The 22,704-nt window shown below is 42.9% G+C and overlaps 1 protein-coding gene across 3 annotated transcripts; it reads right to left on the reverse strand.

Moving 5' to 3' along the window:
* Positions 1 to 1,133: 1,133 nt before the first annotated feature.
* Positions 1,134 to 17,918, reverse strand: Tceanc (transcription elongation factor A N-terminal and central domain containing). 3 transcript variants are annotated; one of them, XM_029534290.1, is made up of 5 exons: positions 17,838 to 17,918; positions 8,643 to 8,747; positions 7,473 to 7,510; positions 6,233 to 6,357; positions 1,134 to 3,552 (listed from the first exon to the last, which is right to left on the reverse strand). In XM_029534290.1, the coding sequence occupies exon 5, from the start codon at positions 3,542 to 3,544 to the stop codon at positions 2,465 to 2,467; it is 1,080 nt and encodes a 359-aa protein (XP_029390150.1). In that variant the 5' UTR covers positions 3,545 to 3,552; positions 6,233 to 6,357; positions 7,473 to 7,510; positions 8,643 to 8,747; positions 17,838 to 17,918; the 3' UTR covers positions 1,134 to 2,464. The 3 variants fall into 3 exon arrangements, with proteins under 3 accessions (XP_029390150.1, XP_029390149.1, XP_029390148.1); XM_029534289.1 differs by lacking the exon at positions 17,838 to 17,918 and adding an exon at positions 10,038 to 10,168; XM_029534288.1 differs by lacking the exon at positions 17,838 to 17,918 and adding an exon at positions 9,531 to 10,168.
* Between the last annotated feature and the right edge of the window lie 4,786 nt (positions 17,919 to 22,704).

The raw sequence follows: 22,704 nt of genomic DNA on the forward strand, positions 1-22,704 counted from the left end.
GAGGAAATTTTGGATTGGGCATATTCTATGAAACAGCCATTTGCAAAACTGCAAAGGGGTCCATTAACCATCAGGATGCAGCCAAAGTATATTTTTTTTTATACTTTCATTTGACCATTGTTAATGGTCACTTATCGCCAGGCATCGGGGTGCATGCCTTTCATCCCAGCACTCAGGAGGCAGAGGCAGGCTTATTTCTGAGTTCGAGGCCAGCCTGGTCTACAGAGTGAGTTCCAGGACAGCCGGGGCTATACAGAGAAACCCTGTCTCAAAAAAACCAAATAAAAAAGTCACTTATCTGGTGTTTCTGCATCCATCCTTGTTTCTCTCATCACTCAACAAAGCAGCTACAATGATCTTCCTAAAAGGCACTCAAATCCCATGACTACAAATCATCTAACTTCAATAATTTATTTTAAACACAAATCACCCTAAACCCCCAAAACTCCCAAGTTCTTATTGTTATCATGACCTACAATGGACCTCAGGAACTTTGTGGAATCCTTTACATCGTGTCTCATTCCTTATTAGCAGGCACCTTCCCGGAATCTTGGGAGTCTTCAGAATTGATCTTTGCTCCTATAAGGCTATAAGGGCCATTTTAAATTAGAATCTGCCCCATCAGCAATTATAAAGAAAAAAAAAACCCAAACCAACCTCCTTTGACTGGGCAGTGATGGTACACAGCTTTAATGCTAGCAGTTGGGTGGCAGAACCAGAGAGATCTCTTGAGTTTGAGGCTAGCCTGCCTGTTTTACAGAGTGAGGACCAGGGGACCAGGACTATACAGAGAAACCCTGCAACAACAACAAAAAGAGAGGGGAGGGGAGGGGAGGGGAGGGGAGAGGAGAGGAGAGCTCTTCTCTCTCTTTTAGGGAATAAAAGAGTGAGGGGAAACTCTCTCTCTTTTAGGGGATAAGACACAGTGTAAAATCCTTGTCTACATTTAGAAAATGTAACTGTCTCACTGACCAAAAGAATGAAACCTACATCACCATTTCCCTATCTCTTGTTGCAAAAGTAACTGACAGAGCTTATGGGAAATGAGGAAGAAAATCTCATACAATTAAAAAAATATTGGAGAATAAGAGATTTTTCCATTTCAAATACTTTTATTTTTGGTAAATGCAGCTTACAAAATCTCAATATAAAAAACCATACATAGTTACATAGAAAATCCAAACATCAAACTGATTTGAACAAATTAAACAAGGTTTTTATATGCTGTGTGTGCTCTTACAAAACCACTGTCTAGGTTTTAAGATCATTCCAAGTCACATGAAACCACATTTTGTGAAACTTTTGAGTTTTTGATGACTTTGTAAGTTACTCTTTAAAGGACTAACACATTGCATCATGGTGAACAGCCCTGGAATGCCATATTGAGAAAATGTAACAAAATATAATTCAGACTTGACAGCTTCAAGTTGATTTCTTCAAAAAATCGAAAACAGAAATGTTTGCTAGTTTTATGCAACCATTGGGTAACTGTCATATGGAGGAAAAAATATATATAAAGAAAAGCCTACAGATCCCATTGAAGGAATACTGGGCAGTTAGGGTATAATAACTAGTGAAAATATGAGTTTATATGGAACTAAGAAAAACTCTTTGATATGATAAAATCAATGAATGGTATCTTACACTGCCAATCATAGCACTCTGGAGGTTAAGGCCAGCCAGTGTGAATTTGAACCCAGCTTAGGCTACAGAGTGAAGCTAGTCTTATAAAAATAGAAATTCTTCACATATTGTCAAACAACAAAAGAGAAAATGTATATCTAATCACCTGATCAACTGTAAAAGGAGCATGTATATGCAAGGTTTTATGTTGATTGTGTATAAAATTGCTTTACATGGTAAAAAAACCATCAAAACTCAGAAAGACAATCATTTCATAACTTTTAAGGAAAAAAATTAGTCATGGTCACATAAAAAGGCTTGTGAATAAGCATACAAATCAGTAAACACTGTTTACAAAGACCTAAGAGAAGTGATTCTCTCTTCAGTTAGTATGTAAATAAATGTTGAGATTGAAGGAGTGAACTTCCTCTAACAACTAGTGCCATTAAAATGCACATCAGGACTTAAGGAGCATCAGGCAAGAGTCTTCATCTCTAACATGCTCTCAGGCAGTGTGGAGCTACAGTGCCACTCTGAGCAAAGCACTAAGTGGCCACAAAGTACAATGTGATAGCTTTCTATGGCCTACACTCTGGTAAACAACTCTCTTTCCTTAGTCTTAGGATTGTAGTAAGAACAGTATATAAAGCCAGATGTACCTGTAATGCAAGCACTCATGAGATTGGGCCACCTTTGGCTATATAATGACATCTTTCAGGAACCAAAATCCCGAAGGCGAAAAATAAGATTAAGATTTTGTTTAAAAAAAAAAAAAACCCGAGCACACAAAAGGTTAGGTTATACATATAAAACATATGCCCTTGAAAGGATTATTTACAAATCACAAGCACACCCAGTTGTTATGGTACCACTGCTCCCCACATTCATTACAAATGACATAGGTCATTTGTTCATCTGGGTTTGAATTCTGCACCCAACTTGGAAGGAAAAGTGTCCCTCTGGCAATCACAGTGACCTTGCAGTTGTATTTATCACAGCGCCTACACTTAATTTTATCTGTCCACGTGCCATCAACTGCTTCGGGGAGGCAATGTTCCTGAATGCTGGATTCTGTGTAGGAAGCTCTCAGTTGCTTGAGTTCCTGGTTTGCCATGTCCAAGGCAGTCATTTCAGCAAACTCCTTTGCAGACATGGCTCCAGAGAGGAAGTTTTGTTGTAAATGAAAATTTCTGGGGTTTTTCAAATTGGCAACTTTGCTTCGAATACTAGTTTTATATTTTTTGATATTGTTTGAATGAAGGCTAAAAATGTGCTCTTCAATTTCTCTTGCTAAGTTCTGCCATATGTGAACTTCTGTGTGATCTGTGCAAGAACTAGCTAATGCTGTAAAAAGAAGTTCTACGCACTTAGATCTCACAGACACTAAGGTACCTTGAAACACATGTGAGCTCTTGCTAGTGCATTCAGAGTCATCACCCTTCAAATATCCTTCATTAATTTCCATTTGAGCAGTGCTACATTCAGACAAAATTGCTGCAGCAGGCTTTGCAGCATCCTGGGGTAACAGCCTAGAGAGAGAACTGCAGAGACCCATTATCTCACTATGGCTAGAGCCTGATGTTTCATCCTGGCTTACATTCTGAGAAATTGCTACACTTTCTTCTTTATTAACATTTGTATGGAGTACTTTAGGGCTTTGCCTTGGTTTGAAGTGTGTACTCTTATAGAAACCTCTCCACTTGGCCAGCAGACGCTTGGCCTTCTTTTTTAAAGCCACTGATGGGCAGGTTTTGAGGACTCTGTAAACAGCTCTGACTATATCTGTCTCCTGCAGATGCTCCTTAGACACATAAATCATTTCTAGCTCAGTAAGCTGTTTACCAATATCCTCAAAATACCTTTTAGACACCAGTTGCTCAATCAAGGAAGCCCTGGCAATGATCTGGTTCTTGTCAGACATTTCCACAGCTGCAAAGAAAAAGAGAAAAAAATGGTTTAATCTTTTTAAGCTGGCCTTAACTAGTTGCAGCTCCTGTATAGTAAACTAGAACTTCTGCTAGTTGACCATGTGATTTTTTTTAAATTATTTTATTAGATATTTTCTTCATTTACATTTCTTTTTTTTTTTTTAGAAATTCTTTTCTTTATTTTTGTATATGAGTACACCGTAGCTGTCATCAGATAGATACACCAGAAGAGGGCATCAGATCCCATTACAGATGGTTGTAAGCCACCATGTGGTTGCTGGGAATTGAACTCAGGTCCTCTGGAAGAGCAGTCAGTGCTCTTAACCACTGAGCCATCTCTCCAGCCCCTCATTTACATTTCAAATGCTAACCCGAATGACCCCTATACCCCCCCCCCCGCTCCCCTGTCCACCCACTCCCACTTCTTGGCCCTGGCGTTCCCCTGTATGGGGCATATAAAGTTTACAAGACCAAGGGGCCTCTCTTCCAAAGGATGGCTCTGGGGGTACTGGTTAGTTCATATTGTTGTTCCGTGATGTTTTCTTAAGGAGTAATATAAATGGGTGTGGCAAAATAGATACTGCAGTGACATAAACTACTCAACTTTCAATATTTTGATTCTCAATAACAGAAGGAAAATGACTCTGCAAAGTTTAAGCAGAATATTCAGAGACTTTCTAGAATATCCACTATAACTTTCCCACCTCCAACTGTACAAATCAGTATTTTTCTAGATTAAGATTCTTCAGGTGGTGTATATCTGCAATCCCAGTACTTGGTGGGTGAAGATAGAAATAACAGGAGTTTAATGCCATCTTTAGATACACAGAAAAGTTGAGGTGAGTCTGGAATGGATGAGACCCTGACTCATCTTGGGTGGAATGTGATGATTAGCTTGGGTAGAAAATCATGCTCACATAAGCATCTATAAGACAATGCTAAGCAAATACTGGGCTATTTTTTCCTCATAATCAGCTATGAAACTAAGATACTTAATGCCTTTATACTCTTTGTAGTGGTACTTTTTTGAATATAAAAAAGGAAACAAAACAAAAGAGGGATGCTAATATCTGAATCAATGTAAAGAAACAGGCATTACAGGTTGGGAAGCAGGTCTAATGAACCCTGAAATTCAACAGGACTCAATGTGCTGACATTTGACTGTTGGAAAAACACGGTCACATCCAGATGCTCCACTTATTCTTTATTTGGAAATACTTCTAGATTTACAGAAAAGTTGTGAAAAACAATAACCAGTAATCCCTTTATGCAAATTAATATGCCATATACCACATATATGTATTTTTTTAATTCTTCTATTGTAGGGTCTTTTTTGTAATTTTATATGTATGGATGTTTTGCCTGCCTGTATGTATTGCATGTATGTCTGTGCACCACATACATGCCTGGTACCTGTGAAAGCCAGAAGAAAGTATCAGATCCCCCTGGAACTGGAGTTATAGATGGGTTTTCCTTGCAGATAGAGGTTGGCTTCATTAACTCGTGCTTATGTGTGTTTTCTCCTGCTTAAAATCCTTCAGACAGTTCCCTCCACCCACAGGATGGAACCTGTGAATGGGTTCCATAACCAGCACCTTATGCTGGCTCTCTGCCTTGACCACTCTCAACCACAGACAGGCATAGCTCTATTTCACAGCTGTGCCTCTGCTCCAACAGCTCCCTCAACTTGGTTTCCCGCTATCACCACAGGTGGTTCTTACCCCTGGCTGTGTAGTAGAATCATCCAGGGAAGTCAACAAAAACTAAATCAAGCAATGCCAGAGCCTCATCCCAGATAGAGTGAACTGGAGCCTTGGAGGGTAGGACTTGGACAATGGTTCAGTTCTCCAGCCAATTGTGATTTAAGTCACACCCAGAAACTCACCCCTCTGCCCACCTGACCAATAGGTTGCCATTAGTACCAAAAAGAGCTGCAGTCCTGCTATTGGACTAGATTCACAGAACCTCTCTAACTTCAGACTTTGTTAAATAACTCCCATTACATAAGGAACTATTAAAAATACTTTTGTATACAATTCAAATGAAAACCTCTACAACTGTGATTGCAATGCAGTAAATGTTGTGATATAAACAATTCCTGACAGTCTGTAATATTTCTCTCTTAACAGTTTACTGAGCAATGTTTACTGAGCAGGTATATGGTACTATTTATGCTCAGGTTACCTCAAGTTGCACAATAAACCTGGGATATGAATTTCATAAAGCAACTGAGAAACTCTGGGAAAAACATCAAATAACTACAGTGTTTTCATGTTTACCATATGTGATGGTTTGTATATTCTTGGACCAGGGAGTGGCACCTTTTGGAGCTGCAGCCTTGTTGGAATAGGTGTGACCTGGTTGGAGTAGGTGTGTCACTGTAGGTGTGGGCTTAATACTCTCACCCTAGGTCAGTCTTCCACTAGCAGCCTTTGGATGAAGACGTAGAACTCTCAGCTCTGCCTGCACCATGCCTGCCTGGATGCTGCCATGCTCCCACCTTGGTGATAATGGACTGAACCTCTGAACCTGTAAGCCAGCCCCAATTAAATGTTTCTATAAGACTTGCCTTGGTCATGGTGTCTGTTCACAGCAGTAAAACCCTAAGACACCATATTTAAAACATCTTTGTCTACATTTCTCAAAAAAGAATAATACTTATTTTGTTCCCTTGCACATACCTGACAAGCTCTTAGGAGATATTCTCTTCTGTCACACAATGTCCAAGATACTTTCTCTTCTTTTAGCTTGTGAGGTTCTTTTCTTGTCACTCTACAGCAACTTGCTTATACTCACTCACTGTATCCTGGAAAGTCCCGGAAAACAAAATCCACCTCAATTCTAGTTTTTTTTTTAGTCATTCAGAACCCTTCTACCATAAAAATAGAACAATGATAGTGAGAAGAGGGTGGGGGAGAGGGTAATGGAATACATGTGACATGAAAGCAGAAGGGGGCATTATCTGGCGCAAGGAAATTAATCTGTCAGAGGGGTAAGGAAGCATGGAGAGGACAGTGGATAAGGGAGATAAATTAGAATAAAGCATAATGATAGCTACAAACAAATCCTATGATTCTGAGCTGAGTAGGGATGAGCCCATGGTGAACCAGTGTCTCACACCTTTAATTCTAGCACTTGGGAGGTAGAGGTAGGTGGATCTCTGTGAATTTGAGGACAGCCTGGTCTACAGATCGAGTTCCAGGACAGCCAGGGTTACAGAGAGAAATCTTGTCTCAAAAAAAACACCACTACCCCAAAAAAACCAAACCAAACAAACGAAAACCCTTAGTATTCTGTATGATAACAAAAATTTTAAAAATCCTAGATCAAAAAACGCCATGGTGTCCATTGTGGGCTAATCAAGTAGATCTGAGCAGCCTTTTTGATATGGATATTCAAGAAACTATAGTTCCTAGAAATGAGGGAGTACTAGACAAGTTGGCGAAGTTTACTGATCATCCTGTGCCTCTACTTCTTCATCCTCAAAATGGATGACTATGCCATCCTGGATTAATATGTGAATCAAAAGAGATAGTTTTAATGAACCACTCAGTCTTTATAAGTGACTGACAATTATGTGAATCTACAATAGAAAATTTTAAAAAATTGCCAGGGGCTGGCAAAATGGCTCAGTGGGTAAAGGTTCTTGCCATCAAAGCCTGACACCATGAATCAATCCCTAGAAGGTAACAGAGTAAGAGAACGGACAAGTCGTCCCCTGACTTCAACATGTGCATCCACGTACCACAAATATATTAACTATAAATTAAAAATGAATAAATTTTGCCAAGTATATTGACACATATATCCTAACACTCAGGAGACTAAGACAGGAGATTTGTCAAGTCCAGACAACATGAGCTTTATAGTGAGACTTTGTCTTAAAAAAAAACATTAAAAAAGATTTAATATCTAACATACCAGCTGTCTTTCTAGGTCAGGAGGCCAGCAAATACTTTCTGTAAAAGGACAATAGAAAATACTTTAGACTTCTGGTGCAGGGACTATTTAAATCTATTACTTTTGCAGCAGAACAAACAGATAGCAAATACTGAATGGGGCTGGAGTGATGGTTAAGCAGTTGTGTACTGCTATCATAGAGGAGCCAGGTTCAGTTTCCAGCACCTACACTGTGGGGCATTGGGCTATGCACAGACAACCTGGTCTCCAGTAGAGCTGAGATGCTGAACCCCGGGACCTGATGGTGATAATTCACCTACATGGGACAGGAGTTCTCTCATGTCTCCTGGATCCTGGCTCCTGTTAAAGTTACCGCCCCCTCAACCCCCACAGGAGAAGCATGGTTAGTAGACTTGTAGGCAATGTCCCAAGCTTCTGACCTTCAGGCTAGACTCCTCCCCAGTTACCTAGCAACAGGAAAGATAACAGCAAACCATAAGAGGAGCTGTTTGGCCCCACCCCCTCTCTTGCTCTCACTCCCCTTACTCTTGCTCCTCTTCCTCTCTCCTCCTCTTATTCTCTAGCCTTTCTTCTCTCTCTCCACCTTCTTTCTTTCCCCCTGCCTTTCTATAATAAAGCTCTAAAACCACAGACTGTCTCTGTTCATCAAGGCTGCGCTCACTCTTGCCTGTGTGGGAACCTCTCTCCCTTCAGCCCTTGTTCCTGTAACACTGGGGCACAAGGTGTCAACCCGGGGCCCCTGGTTTAGGGGGCTACCCCTTGTCTACCCCCCCCCCCGTCGAGTGGGGTCGGTGGCTTAGATGCCCACCTGGGGCCAAGTGGAAAGCGTCTGGCAGCCCTCCTGCATCCACCTGCCCAGAGCATAGGAGGAACTGGCTGGGTAGGAGCTATCTTCCCTCCCCACTCCTTCCCCTACACCCTCTTTAGTTCCCACACTATACTGGGTGACTCACAAGTGCTTATAACCCAGCTTTAGGAAAACCTGATGCCTTTGGCCTCCTGTAGGACTGGCACTCACATGCATATACCCAAACATCTATATACAATAAAACCTAATAAGGCAGGCTGGGACTGGGGAGATGGCTCAGGTGGTAAACTGCTTGCTGTGCAATGAGGACCTGAGTCTTGATCCCCAGCATCTCCATTAAAAGCCAGGCGTATGGTACACACCTGTAATTCCAGCAACGGGAAGGGAGGGAGAGACAGATCAGTGTTTGGAGTTCACTGGCCAGGCAGTCTAGCTGAACTGGTGAGCTTCAGGTTCAATGACAGACCCTGTCTCAAAACAAAGGAAAGGAAAGACAGTAATTAAGGAAGACATCTAAGTTGATTAGCACAAAGTATTTTTTAAAGTGTGTGTGTGTGTGTGTGTGTGTGTGTGTGTGTTGAGGGAGGGGGTCTGAAGATGTGGCTCAGTTTGTGGAGTACTTACCTAGCATGCACACTGGGCACTGCCCCTCACCCCTACCCCCCTCTACACACACCTCATAAAGCCAGTGTGGTCAGGTAGAGGCCAGCCCAGGCTACAAGAGACCTTATTTCAAATGAGAAAGTGGGCAGTCTGTATTTGGCCACAGGTACTGTTTGAAAGCACACTTTGTAGAGCAATGCTACCTCACATAAAGATTTCAAGCCACAAAAATATTTTTTAAATGTGTGATAGTATGTTAAAATTTGATGCGATTAATTCTAAATTTACTCAGCCAAAATATTTTTCCTTTAAAATGCAGTGGTAGGGTTCATACCTACGGCCTTATGCACATTAAAGTATGTGCTCTACTACTGAGCTACACCTAAGCTGCACCCCAATACTGTCCTTTCAAAATCTAATAAACAGGTATTTTAATTCCTTTTTGTGTTAATTGTCAAAAAAAAATGTCTGCTGTGCTTCACATTATAACACTCCAGTCCAGATCAGACACATTTCTTGGCAGTTGTAGTTCACATGTGAGTATACATTTTACCATTTACCAGTGTGTATGTATGTATATGTGTGTATATATGTGTGTGTGTGTATACAACGTGTGTGCACATAGTGACTGGAAGAGTAGGTCCTACCATGCGTTGCCTGAATGCACGCAGACGCCTGGGAATACGCAATCATAGGAAGGGCATACACACATCTGCACTAAAATCGTCCAAACGTGAAGAAAAAGGACAGGAAAGTTTACTGTGAAATTTTCCAGAAGCTTAGGGAACAGACCAGCAGTCTATAAATCTCTCTCACCATCCAGGAGGGAAAAATGAGAAAATGTCTAGCTCCAGGCTAAACTTATCGGTCGGGCTTCAAGGCCCTGGCTCAGAAGGGAAAGGACGGGCCTCTGGGGTAGGGGGTAGGACACGAAACGCTGGCTGGACGTTGTTTTTAGGCAGCCGCGTTAGGATCCCGGGGGGGAGGGCCAGCGAGAGGAACCAGGCCGCCCCGAGAGATTCCGGTGGGTGGGGTTGACTACTAAACAAAGCCTGCAGAAATCCACCCGGGGACGGCCCTGAGGCCACAGCAATGGCGGCGCGCCTTCCGGCCCGCTCCAATGACAACCTCTAAAGGGGAGGAGGGGATTCAACCTTTGAGCAGCCTGGGCACAGGGAGCGCCAGAGCGCCCCTGCGAGCCGGGATGGCCTTCCACGGGACCCGGGAGTTAGCCCTTCCGCGGGGGCCGAGCTAACGGGAATGGCGGAACGCCGCCATCCGAGATGCTCGGTCACCGCCCTAAAGGCCGCAGCACCGCCCGCCCGGAAGCGCAGGTGCCGCCCTCCAGGGGGCGGTGCCGCCGCCTCCGGAGGGAACTTCCGTTTCTTGGGGCAGGACGACAGCGCCTGCACCAGTCCTAAGGTTCCGGCGAGTCAACGTGAGCGTGGGATTGGACGCTGACGTGCTCTGGCCATAGCGCCTGCGCAGAGCGGCCCGAAGCGCGCCGGGACGCGGGGCTCGCAGAGTGGTCCCCCCCCCCCGAGGGAGGAGCTAAGGGCCGAAGTGAAACTTATCTGGCTGCAGCGTTTCAGTGGCAACGCTTGTTGATGCGCTTACTCTTTTTAGTTTCCATCAAACCAGTAAAACAGATGGAACAAAAATAAAACCAGGCTGGGTGTGGTGATGGACCCCAGTAGGCAAAGGCTGAGGACTAAAGAACGGAGACAGGAGGATCCCGAGTTCGAGGCTAGCCTGGGGCAAACCTTTTAAACAGGCTGGACCCAATACTCACCTTCCTAAATAAATAAAAATAAACAGATGTAAAGCCCTCCATAAGAACAATTAAATAAAATATAAATGGCTGACAGTGATGGTCTGTAATAATAAATGGTTGGGTTTTTTAAAAAATCAATATACAAATAGCTAAATCTGGTGGCATATAATACTAGCGCTCCAGAGGCAGAGATGGGAGAATCTACATAAGTTCCGGACCAGCTAGGGTTAGTTCCAAGCAACCTGAACGTACGTGCGAACATGGTCTGCCTTCAAGGATGGAAACCACAGTGATAAATGAACTAGAAAACGTGGCAGTCTCCTTTGACCTCCAATGCCAAAACAATTCAGGAAAAGATTTAAGGAAGCAAACCCTCCAGTGTTGTGTACTGGATCCGATCACAGCAGGAATACAGCAGGGTCATCTGGTCATGAATGGAAGAGATTTTACCTCAGCTGAGGGAGGACAAGGAACTCACACTGAGCAGGATAAGGCATGCCTGATTACTTTTACGTTTTGGACGGTTAGTATTAGGGTATGATTACAAAGCAATCTTGGTTTGGGTTTGATTTGGTTTAAACACAAGATTCTCACACTGTAGTCTAGCCTGGTCTACAACTAACTATGTAGCCCAGGCTGTCCTCAAACTAGGATAATCTTCTTGCTCTCCAAGTGCTGATACTATGGGTGTGGATCACTAGGCACCAGTCTAGAAGTTTTGTTTTTGCTATGGTTTATCACTCTCTGAAAGTAGTCCAATTTGATGTGGAAGTTCTCTGAAATTGTTTTACAAAACTCCAAGGTCTTGCTTGTCAATTTGACACACCTGGACAGAAGGAGTCTCAATTGAAGAATTGTACACATCTCTGTGGCATTTTTCTCTATTTCTAATTAATGTAGGCAGGCTCAGCCCACTGTGGGAAGGCAGTACTATCCTTCGTACTTAGGCCTGGGCTGTATAAAGGGTAGGTGATGTGTACTTCAGAGCAAGCCAGTAAGCAGCATTCCTCCATGGTTCCTGCTTCCAGTTCCTGCCCCGAGTTCCTTCAATTATGGACTGTAACCTGTCAGATGAAATAAATCCTTTCCTCCCTTAGTTGTATTTGACCACTGTGTTTATCCCACCAACAGAAACCAAACTAGGCTCTAACCCAATAGGATTTTGGCTGACCATCTGACAGTATGGGGTTGTAGGTGGAAGTGGGTGGTACAGAATGAAGAACTGGAGTGGATGCTGAGGGTGATTGGATAGTGAGAATGAGAAGCTCTGAGTAAATTGAAGTGTCAGGACTCTGCTACAGCTGACCTCTACAGATGTGCACACATAAGGCCTAGAAGACGTTTCAGGAGCCTGGCTTGAATTACAAAGAATCTTTGCTTGTTACAAAGAAAACTGATAATTTTTGATAGCTTAGTTTTAGTAGAATTCATTTGAGTAAAGACTGATATTTGTGAATTAGGCAGTGCTGCCCAGAACCAGAGAAGAAAAACTCAGAGCATTCGCAGGGCTATATTGGTCACATGGAAAGGAAGCACAATCATGAAGAAATGGCCTGGCTAGATGCTGCTCCAAATGGGGCTCTGGGTACACATTTGGAATACTGTGATTGGCTAAGACTTAGCTGTTATACTTGCCCGTTGGAGCTGCACTTTCTTTACATCCAAGATTAGGCTGCAGTTCACTGTTCAGGAATTCAGGAACTCCAAGTATACTGCCAGTCAGAAGTCTCCTATTTAATGTCATATGCCTTAGTGGTCTCTCTCTCTCTCTCTCTCTCTCTCTCTCTCTCTCTCTCTCTCTCTCTCTCTCTCTCTCTCTCTCTCTCTCTCTCTCTCTCTCTCTCTCTCGTCCTCTGTTACTTTTCAGTTCATTTTCTGAGTTACTCTGGCCACCTTCAGGAATATGTAAATTAAAATACGCAGCACTCAGCTGAATAGAGACTGCTCGCTTAGGGTGTGCTAGGACTTGAGTTCAGTTCTGACCACTGGGAGCATGGGGGAGCATGGTGGTGGTGGGGAGGTAAATGGAGGGCTTTGGAACATCATTGTCCTTAAGTAACCTAGTGGGACTAAATCCTTGGTGGGATATGTAGTGTACAATTCTTGAACTATATAATATTTTTCACGACGATTGTAGCAAGGGATGGGCGAGATGGCTCAGGAATAAGGGCACTTGTTGCTCTTCCCGAGGATTTCGGCCTTTGACTCTCAGCACCCACAGGGTGGCTCACAACTGTGGGAAACTCAGGGATTGATGTCCCCTTCTACCCTCTGTTGGCCCTAGGCATGTCCATGGTACACATCCATGCATACCTGCAGGCAAAATACTCATATACATAAAATAAATAGACAAAAAAGTCTATAAAAGCCAATAACTGTAGCTGAATGAGGGTGTAGCTGAGATCTAGACTGGTTGGGTAAGCATGAAATATGCCCTAGGTTCAATCCTCAGTGGTGCATCAAAACCCCAATCCGAACAGTCCTACCAAAACTATGAAAAATTTCCCCGAATGAATTAGTTTAAAGAGTAAAAGTTATTTCAAAAGCTGCCAGTAGAGCCGTCAGGGACATTATAACCAGGTTGGTGGGTTTTGTTGTTATTGTTGTTGTTTTGCTTTGTTTTATGTTTTGGGTTTTTTTTATGACCCTGCTGTACAGAGGAGAATAAAATAACCGAAAACATTAGTCAAAATTCTGAAAAAAAGAAAACCAGATATGACCCAGACACCAGAGGGTGTGAAGGAAAAAAAAATAATCTAAAAACTCTAAAACACAGTATATCACCTAAGAGGCAAGTTATAGTTACCCGTGTAGACCCACCTTCATCACTGCACTGGGCATCTACAGCTATTTCTGTTTAGATAACATTTAAAAGTCAGTTCCTCAGTTACAGTGCCTCAATGCCAAGTTATCAGCTACTGTGGATAATGGGTACTATATTATATGGCACAGATAGACAACGTGTCAGTTACTGCAGAAAGTTCTGTGGAACTGTCTTGGTTCAGCTCCTCTGGAATGACTCCATAACTGAGCTGGAAAAAGACACCAGGAAAACTGCTGAGAATTTTATTTGTTGGGGCAATTTTCCGTTGACTGTCAATTAAAGCACCAAGTTCTATGATCAGTTAAACATGGGCTTTGGGTCTCAGGTGCTCTTATTTGAAGATTTGTTTACTTTCCTAGTTGATGTGTCTCAGTGTTCTGCCTGACTGTTCATCTGTATATCATGTGAGTATCTGGTACCCCACAAGAGAGCTATCTTCAGATAGATGCTCTGAAGCGGGGAGTTACAGATGGCTGGGAATCGAAACTGGATCCTGTGCAAAAGCAGCAAGTTCTCTGAAGCAGTGAGCCATCTCTCCAGCCCTGGGGTCTTTGTTTTCAAAAGCCCCTTTCAGCTGTTTCAGTACTCCGAGATGCTCTTGGATCAATGTCATTTAGTGCAGTGCAAACTACTTTTCAATCCTAATTAGGTCTCTGAGTGGCAACATGGATTTCCTGAGCTCAGATAGACAGCCCCTTTCCTGTAAATTCCCAAGAAATGAAGGCAAAAATCCTTCTGATGGCCTCTCCAGAGGCTTACTTAGGAAAAAGCTGCAGATGTTGTCCATGGAATGAAGTCAGAGCAATTGCATCTCTTCTGGGTTGTAAGGTGCTGAGTGACATTCATTTCCTGTTAAACATCAGGACCAGACTTTGGGCTTAGCTGGGGATGTTCATAAAGCTCTGAGAATATAATGGATTTTTTTTTAAAAGAGAGCTGTTCCCTTCAAGTTTCAAGAGTTTCAGAACAGTAGGAAACATTATAAAAACACAAAGATTGTAGAAGCAAAAATTGTAGGTTTATCTTCTGCAACAGATACCTCAGACATACACAGGCAAAAGGTCAGAGAAACAGTGCATCTTTCAGGAGAAGGAAGTTATTGTCTGCACAGATCAGATGGTGGCTGGCTGGTAGGCTAGGGACTGAAAACAGTGACTGTCAACTGGGAGTAGGGAGGTGGAGCCTTTCTGCAAGCTCAGGAGGGCATCTGGATCTCTGGCTACATTTAAATATATATTATTTATATAATATATATAAGTATAATATATATAAATAATTATTTATATAATACATATAAATATTTATATATATTAAATATATTATATATAATTTAAAGTGTAAAGATAACATTTATTTATTATTGTGTATGTGTGTATGTAGGTCAGAGAACAAATTGTAAGAATCAGTTCTCTCTACCATGTGGGTTCCAGGGATCAAACTCAGACTGTCAGGGTTGGAGGTGTGTGTGTGTGTGTGTGTGTGTGTGTGTGTGTGTGTTTACATAGCATAGTTTAAAGACTTTTCCCTTTTTTTGAGACAGGATTTCTCTGTGTAGCCCTGGCTGTTCTGGAACTCACTCTGTAGACCAGGCTGGCCTCGAACTCAGAGATCTGACTGCTTCTGATTCCTGAGTGCTGAGATTAAAGGCATAGGCTTACAGGACTTGGCTAAAGCTTTTCACTTTCAGAAACTGTGCTAAGTGCTAACTTCATTGTTACAAACCCTTAATGTTGGAGACAAGCTCTCCCTCTGTAGCCCAGGCTGGCCTTGGACACACAGTGAACCCCCTGCCTCAAGCTGCTGAGTGCTGTGGGTCTAGGGGTGCACGTGCAGCCCTGGGTCGGTTTAGCCTTTGACATTTAATTATCATACAGTCGTGATTTCAGTTAGTTGTCTTTTGTTGACAAGGGAACACACTAAAATGGATGCTGCTTAAAATTATACCTTGGGGGGAAAAATATGTCTTCTGGAAGGAAGATTTGCTCTCAAGTGCTTCCTGTTTGTTCATCCTACTACCACAGGGTAAGTTCTAGCTGACGTCCATCTCCAGAGCTTCGTATTATCTGCCTGAACCTTATTCAAAGCAGACTTACTGGGCTGGAAGATGAGTCAGTAGGTAAAGTGCTTCTCGTACACGTGTAAAGACCTTAGTTCCAGTCGCCAGCACCTACAGAGAAGCTAGGTGTAATGCTATATGCGTCTGTAACCTCTGTGCTGGAGGCAGTGAGACAGCCTCCCTGAAGCAGTGAGCTCCATCCAGGATCGGGGAGAGCTCTTGACTCAAAAAAGTAAGATGGAGGAGCTGGAGAGATGGGTTTAGTGATGAAGAGTGCTTGTTCTTTCATAGAACCCAAGTTTAGTTCTCAGCACCCACCTGGTGGTTCCCAGCTGGCAATAATTCCAGTTACAGGGGGTTTGACATGCTTTTCTGACCTCCCCAGCATGCCTGTACACACACACACACACACACACACACACACACACACACGCACACACACACACACCACAGACGTATAGTGCTGGTTTATATAAGTTTGGTTCACTCAATTTTATGTCTATGGAAGTTGCCTCTGGCAGGCCTTCATTCTGTGTAGTCTTGGTTTGTATACAGCTAACATAATATATGTATTTTGATATTGGTGGCAATTTGAATTGTTTTCGTTTTGCTTTTGAGTCAGGATCTCTCTTCATAGCCCTGACTGTCCTGGAACTCACTATATATTGATGGCTGGCCTTGAACTCACGGAGATCTGTCTGCCTCCCAAGTGCTGGAATCGAAGGCATGAGTCACCACACCTGGCCTTGGTTTTGGACAGTCATGAAATAAACTATTGTGGATATTTTCATCCACTTCTGTTGGTGAATATGTGCCCCGTTCTTGAGTACATACTCAGGAGTGGAATTGTTAGGAAATAGGACAAGCATTTGGTTTTGGCAACACTGCCAAATATTTTCTCCAAATACTTGTTATAATTGACACATCTATCAGCAAAGTGTGGGAGTTCTCGTATCCTCGCAGACACTTAGATTATCAGTTCTTGTAATTTTAGAGATTTCCAGGATGATCTATTTAGTTGAATCCTCAAGCCCACTTTAGGATCACCTGGTATTGTGGTTTGCACTAGAAATGTCCCTCATGGGCTATTGGATTTCAGTACTTGGTTCCCAGTTAGTGGGTGCTGTTTGGGGAGGTTGGAACTTACAGGATGTGACCCTTGCCAAAGGAGGTGCGTCACTTCCTCTGTTCCTCTGGGGAGAGGGTTTGGAGACTTTATAAGTCCTACTCTACTTCCAACTGGCACTCTCTACTTCCCACGGGTGGTCTAGATGTGATCTCTCAGCTTCCTGCTCCTGCCACCATGCCTTCCAGGTCAGTGTGGACATCCACTCCTCTGCAATCAGAAAAACAAATAAAATCTTGTGGTCACCGTGGGTTTTTTTGTTTTGTTTTGTTTTGATTTGATTTGTTTGTTTTGTTTCTATCACAGCAACAGAAAAGTAACAGATAAACTTTGAGAACTCCTGGAGGTCAGGCTGAACCTCAAACCAATGAAGTCAGAACCAGCTTTAAGCTTACTTTGTAAACAGCTAGTCAGGGTACCTATTTATCCCAGACAGGGCCACTCCCTGATCGCAGCCCACTTCCTGTTTTTTTTTTCTCCCTCTGAAATGAGATTTTATGTAGCCCAGGCTGGCCTCAAAGTTCATATGTAGCTGTGGGTGTCCTTGAATTTCTGATCCTTCTTCCTCTACTTTTACAGACGTGTAGCACCACCACACACAATACAAGCACTCACGCATATAATATATCCATTTGAAAAGCATGTCTAGTCCCATCTAACATTAGTACTTAAATCACTCATTTAGTTCAAAGATGGGACCTTCCATCTGCCAGCAAAGAGGAAGAAGAAGTCAGTTTCTTCACTGAGTCATGTTGCCCAGCCCCTTCACCACTTTTCTTTTGTTCTCTCCAGTAGCAGTGTAGAGGAAGAGGGGGTGGGGAAGAACGTGCTTATTTGATTAGTGTGCGTGGTTGAATGGGAGTGCTGCCTCCTTTCCTAACCCGGGAACCTGTGTGCGCGACCGACCTTATTTGGGGAAACCGTATACTTCAATAGATTGACGGAAACTGAATAAGCAGAGAACTAACAAAAGACCCAGAAGTCTGGCTTCAATCACAATCACAAGATGAAAATTCAAAAGCGCATTTTTTCCCCCCGACGATTTTGTTGGTAGACATTATTCAAAATCCCCGAAATTGTCAAGAAAATTAATCAAAAAATTTCAACTTCATTAGAAAGACCGGAAAACCTGCAAGAAGAAATGAGACAAGGAGATGCTATTTCACGTAAATACCTCCTCTTGTCTGTTCCGTTGTCTGTCCAGTTGCCGTTTAGAAATCTGAGCTGAGGTCTAGCATCTGGGATTTGATTCAGTCATTGTGGCTGGTTTCCAGGACTCCAGATAGATAGCGGCCAGAGATCCCAACATGTGGTCTGCTTAGTGAAATGGCTCGCTCTACTTTGGTCTTTATGCTCTCCTTTTAAAGGGAGGTTGTTTTGTAACAGGTCATTCGAACAGCGAGTCATAAGTGTTGACCCACAGGGCAAGGGGCTGTGCTTCCTTATCTGTCATCTTTCTTCTTCTTAAAAAAACACACACACAAAATAACAAAAACGCGTAGCTTCATGGCACTTTGTCCCAAACTGATACTGCATGCTTCACTCTGCACACCTGGAGTCAGAAAACATTTTCAAGAATGGTTGTGTTCTGGACAGTCTTTTGTGGGGACACATTTGACCAAAGTGTTACTGTTCTGATTTGGGGTGTCTGAGGAAGACACTTGTCTCTCCCTCATTTTCCTCACAGTAAACCGATGCACAGTAGCCGCACTATTTGGCTTCTGTGATAGTATTTGTGGAAGTTGCTCTTCGCTTGAAAGCAGACTCAAAGGCCACCTGGTTTCTAGGTGCTGAAGATAATGGAAGGGGTCATCTTTTGTTGTGAAGAGTCTGGTATACTGCCTGGAATGGATAAGCCCTCAATTTCAGCTTTGTATGATGGTTATCTATGTGGTGGCCTTTGACAGAACAGAACCGGCCTTACTCAGCTCCTAAATGCCTAATTAGGTGCCTGTTTGCCCTTGGCAGGGGGAGTTCCCTGACCTCAGCACCCTCTATGACTTTTTCTTTTTCTTTTTGAAACAGGATCTCATGTAGCCCAGGCTGGCCTTGAACTCCATATATAGCCAGGATGATCTTGAATTTCTTAATCTCTTTTCTCCATTCCCCAAGGGCTGTGATGACGGGCATGCAGTGCCGTGTCCAGTTTATTTGGGACTGGGGCTTGAACTGGGAGCTTCTTGTATGCTGGGTAAGGATTCCATGATTGAGTGCCAGCCATCCCTAGCTCCTGGCATTTGACTTTGGAGTCGAGTACTGTGGAGGCTACATTACTGCGAGAGATCACGCAGGTGAAGATGACATCCTTAGTAGGCCATTGCTACAATGGTTCCTTGTCCTGCTTCTAGAGTTGTGGCTCACTTCCATGGCTCCTGTCTACATGCACGCTACTGTCCTTGCTGTAAGTGACTTGGGCTCTGTTTCTGTTGCTCGTTACCAGTCCATACTGACATAGCCTGTGTGTGTGTGTGTGTGTGTGTGTGTGTGTGTGTGTGTGTGTCTTTGTGATTCCAGGACAGGAAGAATCTAACATTACCTCAGGGCTGATATTTCCTTTTGGATTAAAGCATTGGATGCTATTTGTATGGAAGACTACTCAAGAAAGGTTACACTTGAAGCGCACGCCTTATGGTGCTTTCCTGTGCTTTGTGATATGAGAATACTCTCCCATCATTTGGCAGAGACCGGGCAAACAAAACACAGAACAAGGATGAGTGAGTTGAGAGAGCAGGAGAGATCTGTAGGGCTGGATGCATTAAATGTCTCAAGCATGGCTGGAGTGGAAAGGTTGTCCTACCCACAGAGAAACAGGTTCTTAAAAGATCAGGGAGGAGGCCAGTGGGAAGAAGGGGCAGCAGATGCCTGAGGTGATATCTGCCTCGTAAGTCACACACTAAGACGGACACTGCCTCAAGGGGATTTGCCAGGGTTTCTGAGAGATTCCACACACTGCAAGATGCAGTTTCCTGTGCTCAGCAGGAAAGCTGCGTGGCACACACAACTGACAAAGATGAGCTAAGGCTCATCTTTGGAGAGAAACTGCCCCCCCCCTTTCTTCAGGGTTTCTTTGGTGTAGCCCTAGGTGTCCTGGAGAAAAGTCTTTTTTTCCCTCTTTCTTTTCTCTCCCCACCGCCCCCTCTCACTTTACACCCTCCCTTGACTTGGTTCATTTTCAGACAGTCTCTCTGTGTAGCTCTGACTGTCTTAGAAGTCACTAGGCCAGGATAGCATTGAATTTACAGAGCTCTGAGTGTCTCTGCTGGGACGAAAGGCATTTGCTATCATGCATGCCTAGGCCACAAGTTGGTATTTTGAGAGAGTTTTGTGTAGCTCAGGCTGGCCTTGAATTTGCTATGTAGCTGAGACAAACTTTGAACTTCTGATCCTCCTGCCTCAGTCTCCTGAGTTTAAAGGAATGTGCCATCATATTCAGCCTAGGAAAAAGACTTTTAGAAGGAGTAACAGGATACACTAAGGACCTTTAACATTTAACACTACTCAGGAATACTAATGAAGAGTTCCAGATTACGCTCAGTAGCACTATTTCCCTCTGTCTCAGTCCTTCTTGGCACTACATTGGCATCCATGACCAGAAGTCAGACAATGCCCAGGATATACTGCTGGGGGGTGGGGGGTCACTGGGATACATCCCCAATGTAAACTGTTGGTTGCTGAATTATATGAGCCTATGTGTAACTACAGTCACAACTTGCCCGGTGTTGAAATGTAGATTTGTGAAATACTTCAGATATTTCAAATAATGCAGCAAAATTTCACATAACTGACATTCAGCTTTGACGGAGGTGGGGTGGGGTTGGACAAAGAATACTTTCAGGTTTTTCGAAGCAATTTCTTTTTTTTTAAATTAAGATTTATTTATTATTATATCTTATCTTAAGTACACTGTAGCTGTCTTCAGACACCCCAGAAGAAGGGGTCAGATCTCATTGCGGATGGTTGTGAACCACCATGTGGTTGCTGGGATTTGAACTCAGGACCTTCAGAAGAGCAGTCAGTGCTCTTAACCGCTGAGCCATATCTCTAGCCCTCAAAGCAATTTCTGTTGATGTATTATGTACATTAAGTACATTAAGTGTGTTGTTTCCCACAGTGAACATGCCCATTCAGAAGCAGAAACCACAGACACATGCCCATATATAGAGATACATACATACACACATTCCACACACCTCTCAGAACACCAGAATTATTGATTTTTCTACAACTTTCCCTTCTAGCACCTTCCCACAAGAATAAACACACCTTGGGCACCCTGATTTCTCTTTCATTGACTTTTTTTTTTTTTGGTTTTGACCCTTAGACAACTTATAGCACATAGTGCATATTTTCTGGATGTTGTTGAGTGCTTCATTTTTATTTATTTTTACTTTATTACAATTTTTTGAGGCAGGGTCTCACTATGTAGCCCTGGCTAGCCTAGAACATTTTATGTATTATACCTGGCTGGCCTTGTACCCAGAGATCCACTCACCTTTGCCATCTGACTACTGGCTTCAACCCTGCTATGTAGCCAGGGATGCCCTTGAACTTCTTGATCTTCCCGTCTCTACTACCCAAGTACTGGGATTCCAGGTCTGTGCGGCTATGTCTGATTTTATTCATTGCTGGTGGTTAAACCAAGAACTTTATGCATGCTAGGCAGAACTCTACCAGCTGAGTCACACATCTCCAGCTTCTGATATTATATAGCCTAAGCTCGAGAGAGCCTCAGATTTGTCAAAGGACTTAATTTCTTGTGAAACCTTTACACTGGGGCTCAGGAGGTAGCTCAGAGGTAGAGTACTTGCCAAGCAGATATAAGGACCTAGGTTCAATCCCTAATATGGCAGCAAACAAATAATACTCCTCAACCTTTAACCAATGAATTGAGAGGAATTCATGAAGGTTCAATAAAAGCCAGTTTTTAAAAACAGAAATATTTCTCGCTTATCACTATCTGTCTTGGGGCAGAATTATAAAATGGTGCTAAGTAGTAATGATTCAAGTCAGCTTGTAAATTTCCCTCCAGACTCTAAGTATTCCAAAATGCAGGACCATTTGACAAAAACAATAAAAAAACCCAAAACCAACCAACCAAAACAAAACTCACTTTTGAAGCGGGGTAACAAATTATAACATGTTCCCTAATTGACAGTTCTCCCTCAAAATGTGAGATGCCTTCACTCCCTGCGTGCTTCTTTTGAAGACATTTAATCACCTAAGTGCTATCTTACAGTCTGACTGCAACAGAGTTTAAACAGCAGTCCTGGAAAAAATAATTCCAGGAAGGACAACTCACCTTCACTCAGAGAACGTGAGCCCTGTATCAAGGGTGAAAGCGTCGTTCACAGTGCTATGGACTGGTAAGAAGCCAGTGTTCCTAGCTGACCTTTCTGGCTGTGGTACTCATCTACTAGATTTCCGAGAGCCATGAGCCTGATGGTAGCTGGTGAACCTGTATGAGTGCCTTGTGCTCTTTGCACAAAGGCATTGACACGATTTTCCTGTACTAGTTTTTCAGGGATATGTGTATAGTGAACAGCCTTGGTGAATATACATCGTATCTTCCTTCTGGAAGAGATTTGATACCTCTCTCTCTCTCTCTCTCTCTCTCTCTCTCTCTCTCTCTCTCTCTCTCTCTCTTTGGACAAAGTCTCATGTAGCTCAGGTTAGACTCAAACTTACTGTGTACTCAAGGATGACCTTAACCTTCAAATCTGCTGGGATTGCATGCAGGCACCATCATTCCCAATTTATCAGGCCCATGAGCCAGCAGTTCATGTACACTGAGCAAGCATTCCACCGCATGAACCATCCAAGCCCATTGGAATCAATTCTTAAGCATTTTTAAGATGACAACGTATTTCAACAGTGGATAGAATAAAAAATTTTATTTTTCTAGAATTGTACACATAAGTAAACGGAATCAGCAAGATACCATTTTATCTTACTATGGCACAAGGCCGTTTACTGGATATGATTATAAGAAAATTCAATGTGCAAGCTTGACTATGAAAGAGCAGGCTGAGCCACATAGGCAC

The sequence above is a fragment of the Mus pahari genome, chromosome X (genome assembly GCF_900095145.1).
Source record: "Mus pahari chromosome X, PAHARI_EIJ_v1.1, whole genome shotgun sequence".
Lineage (NCBI taxonomy): Eukaryota > Metazoa > Chordata > Mammalia > Rodentia > Muridae > Mus > Mus pahari.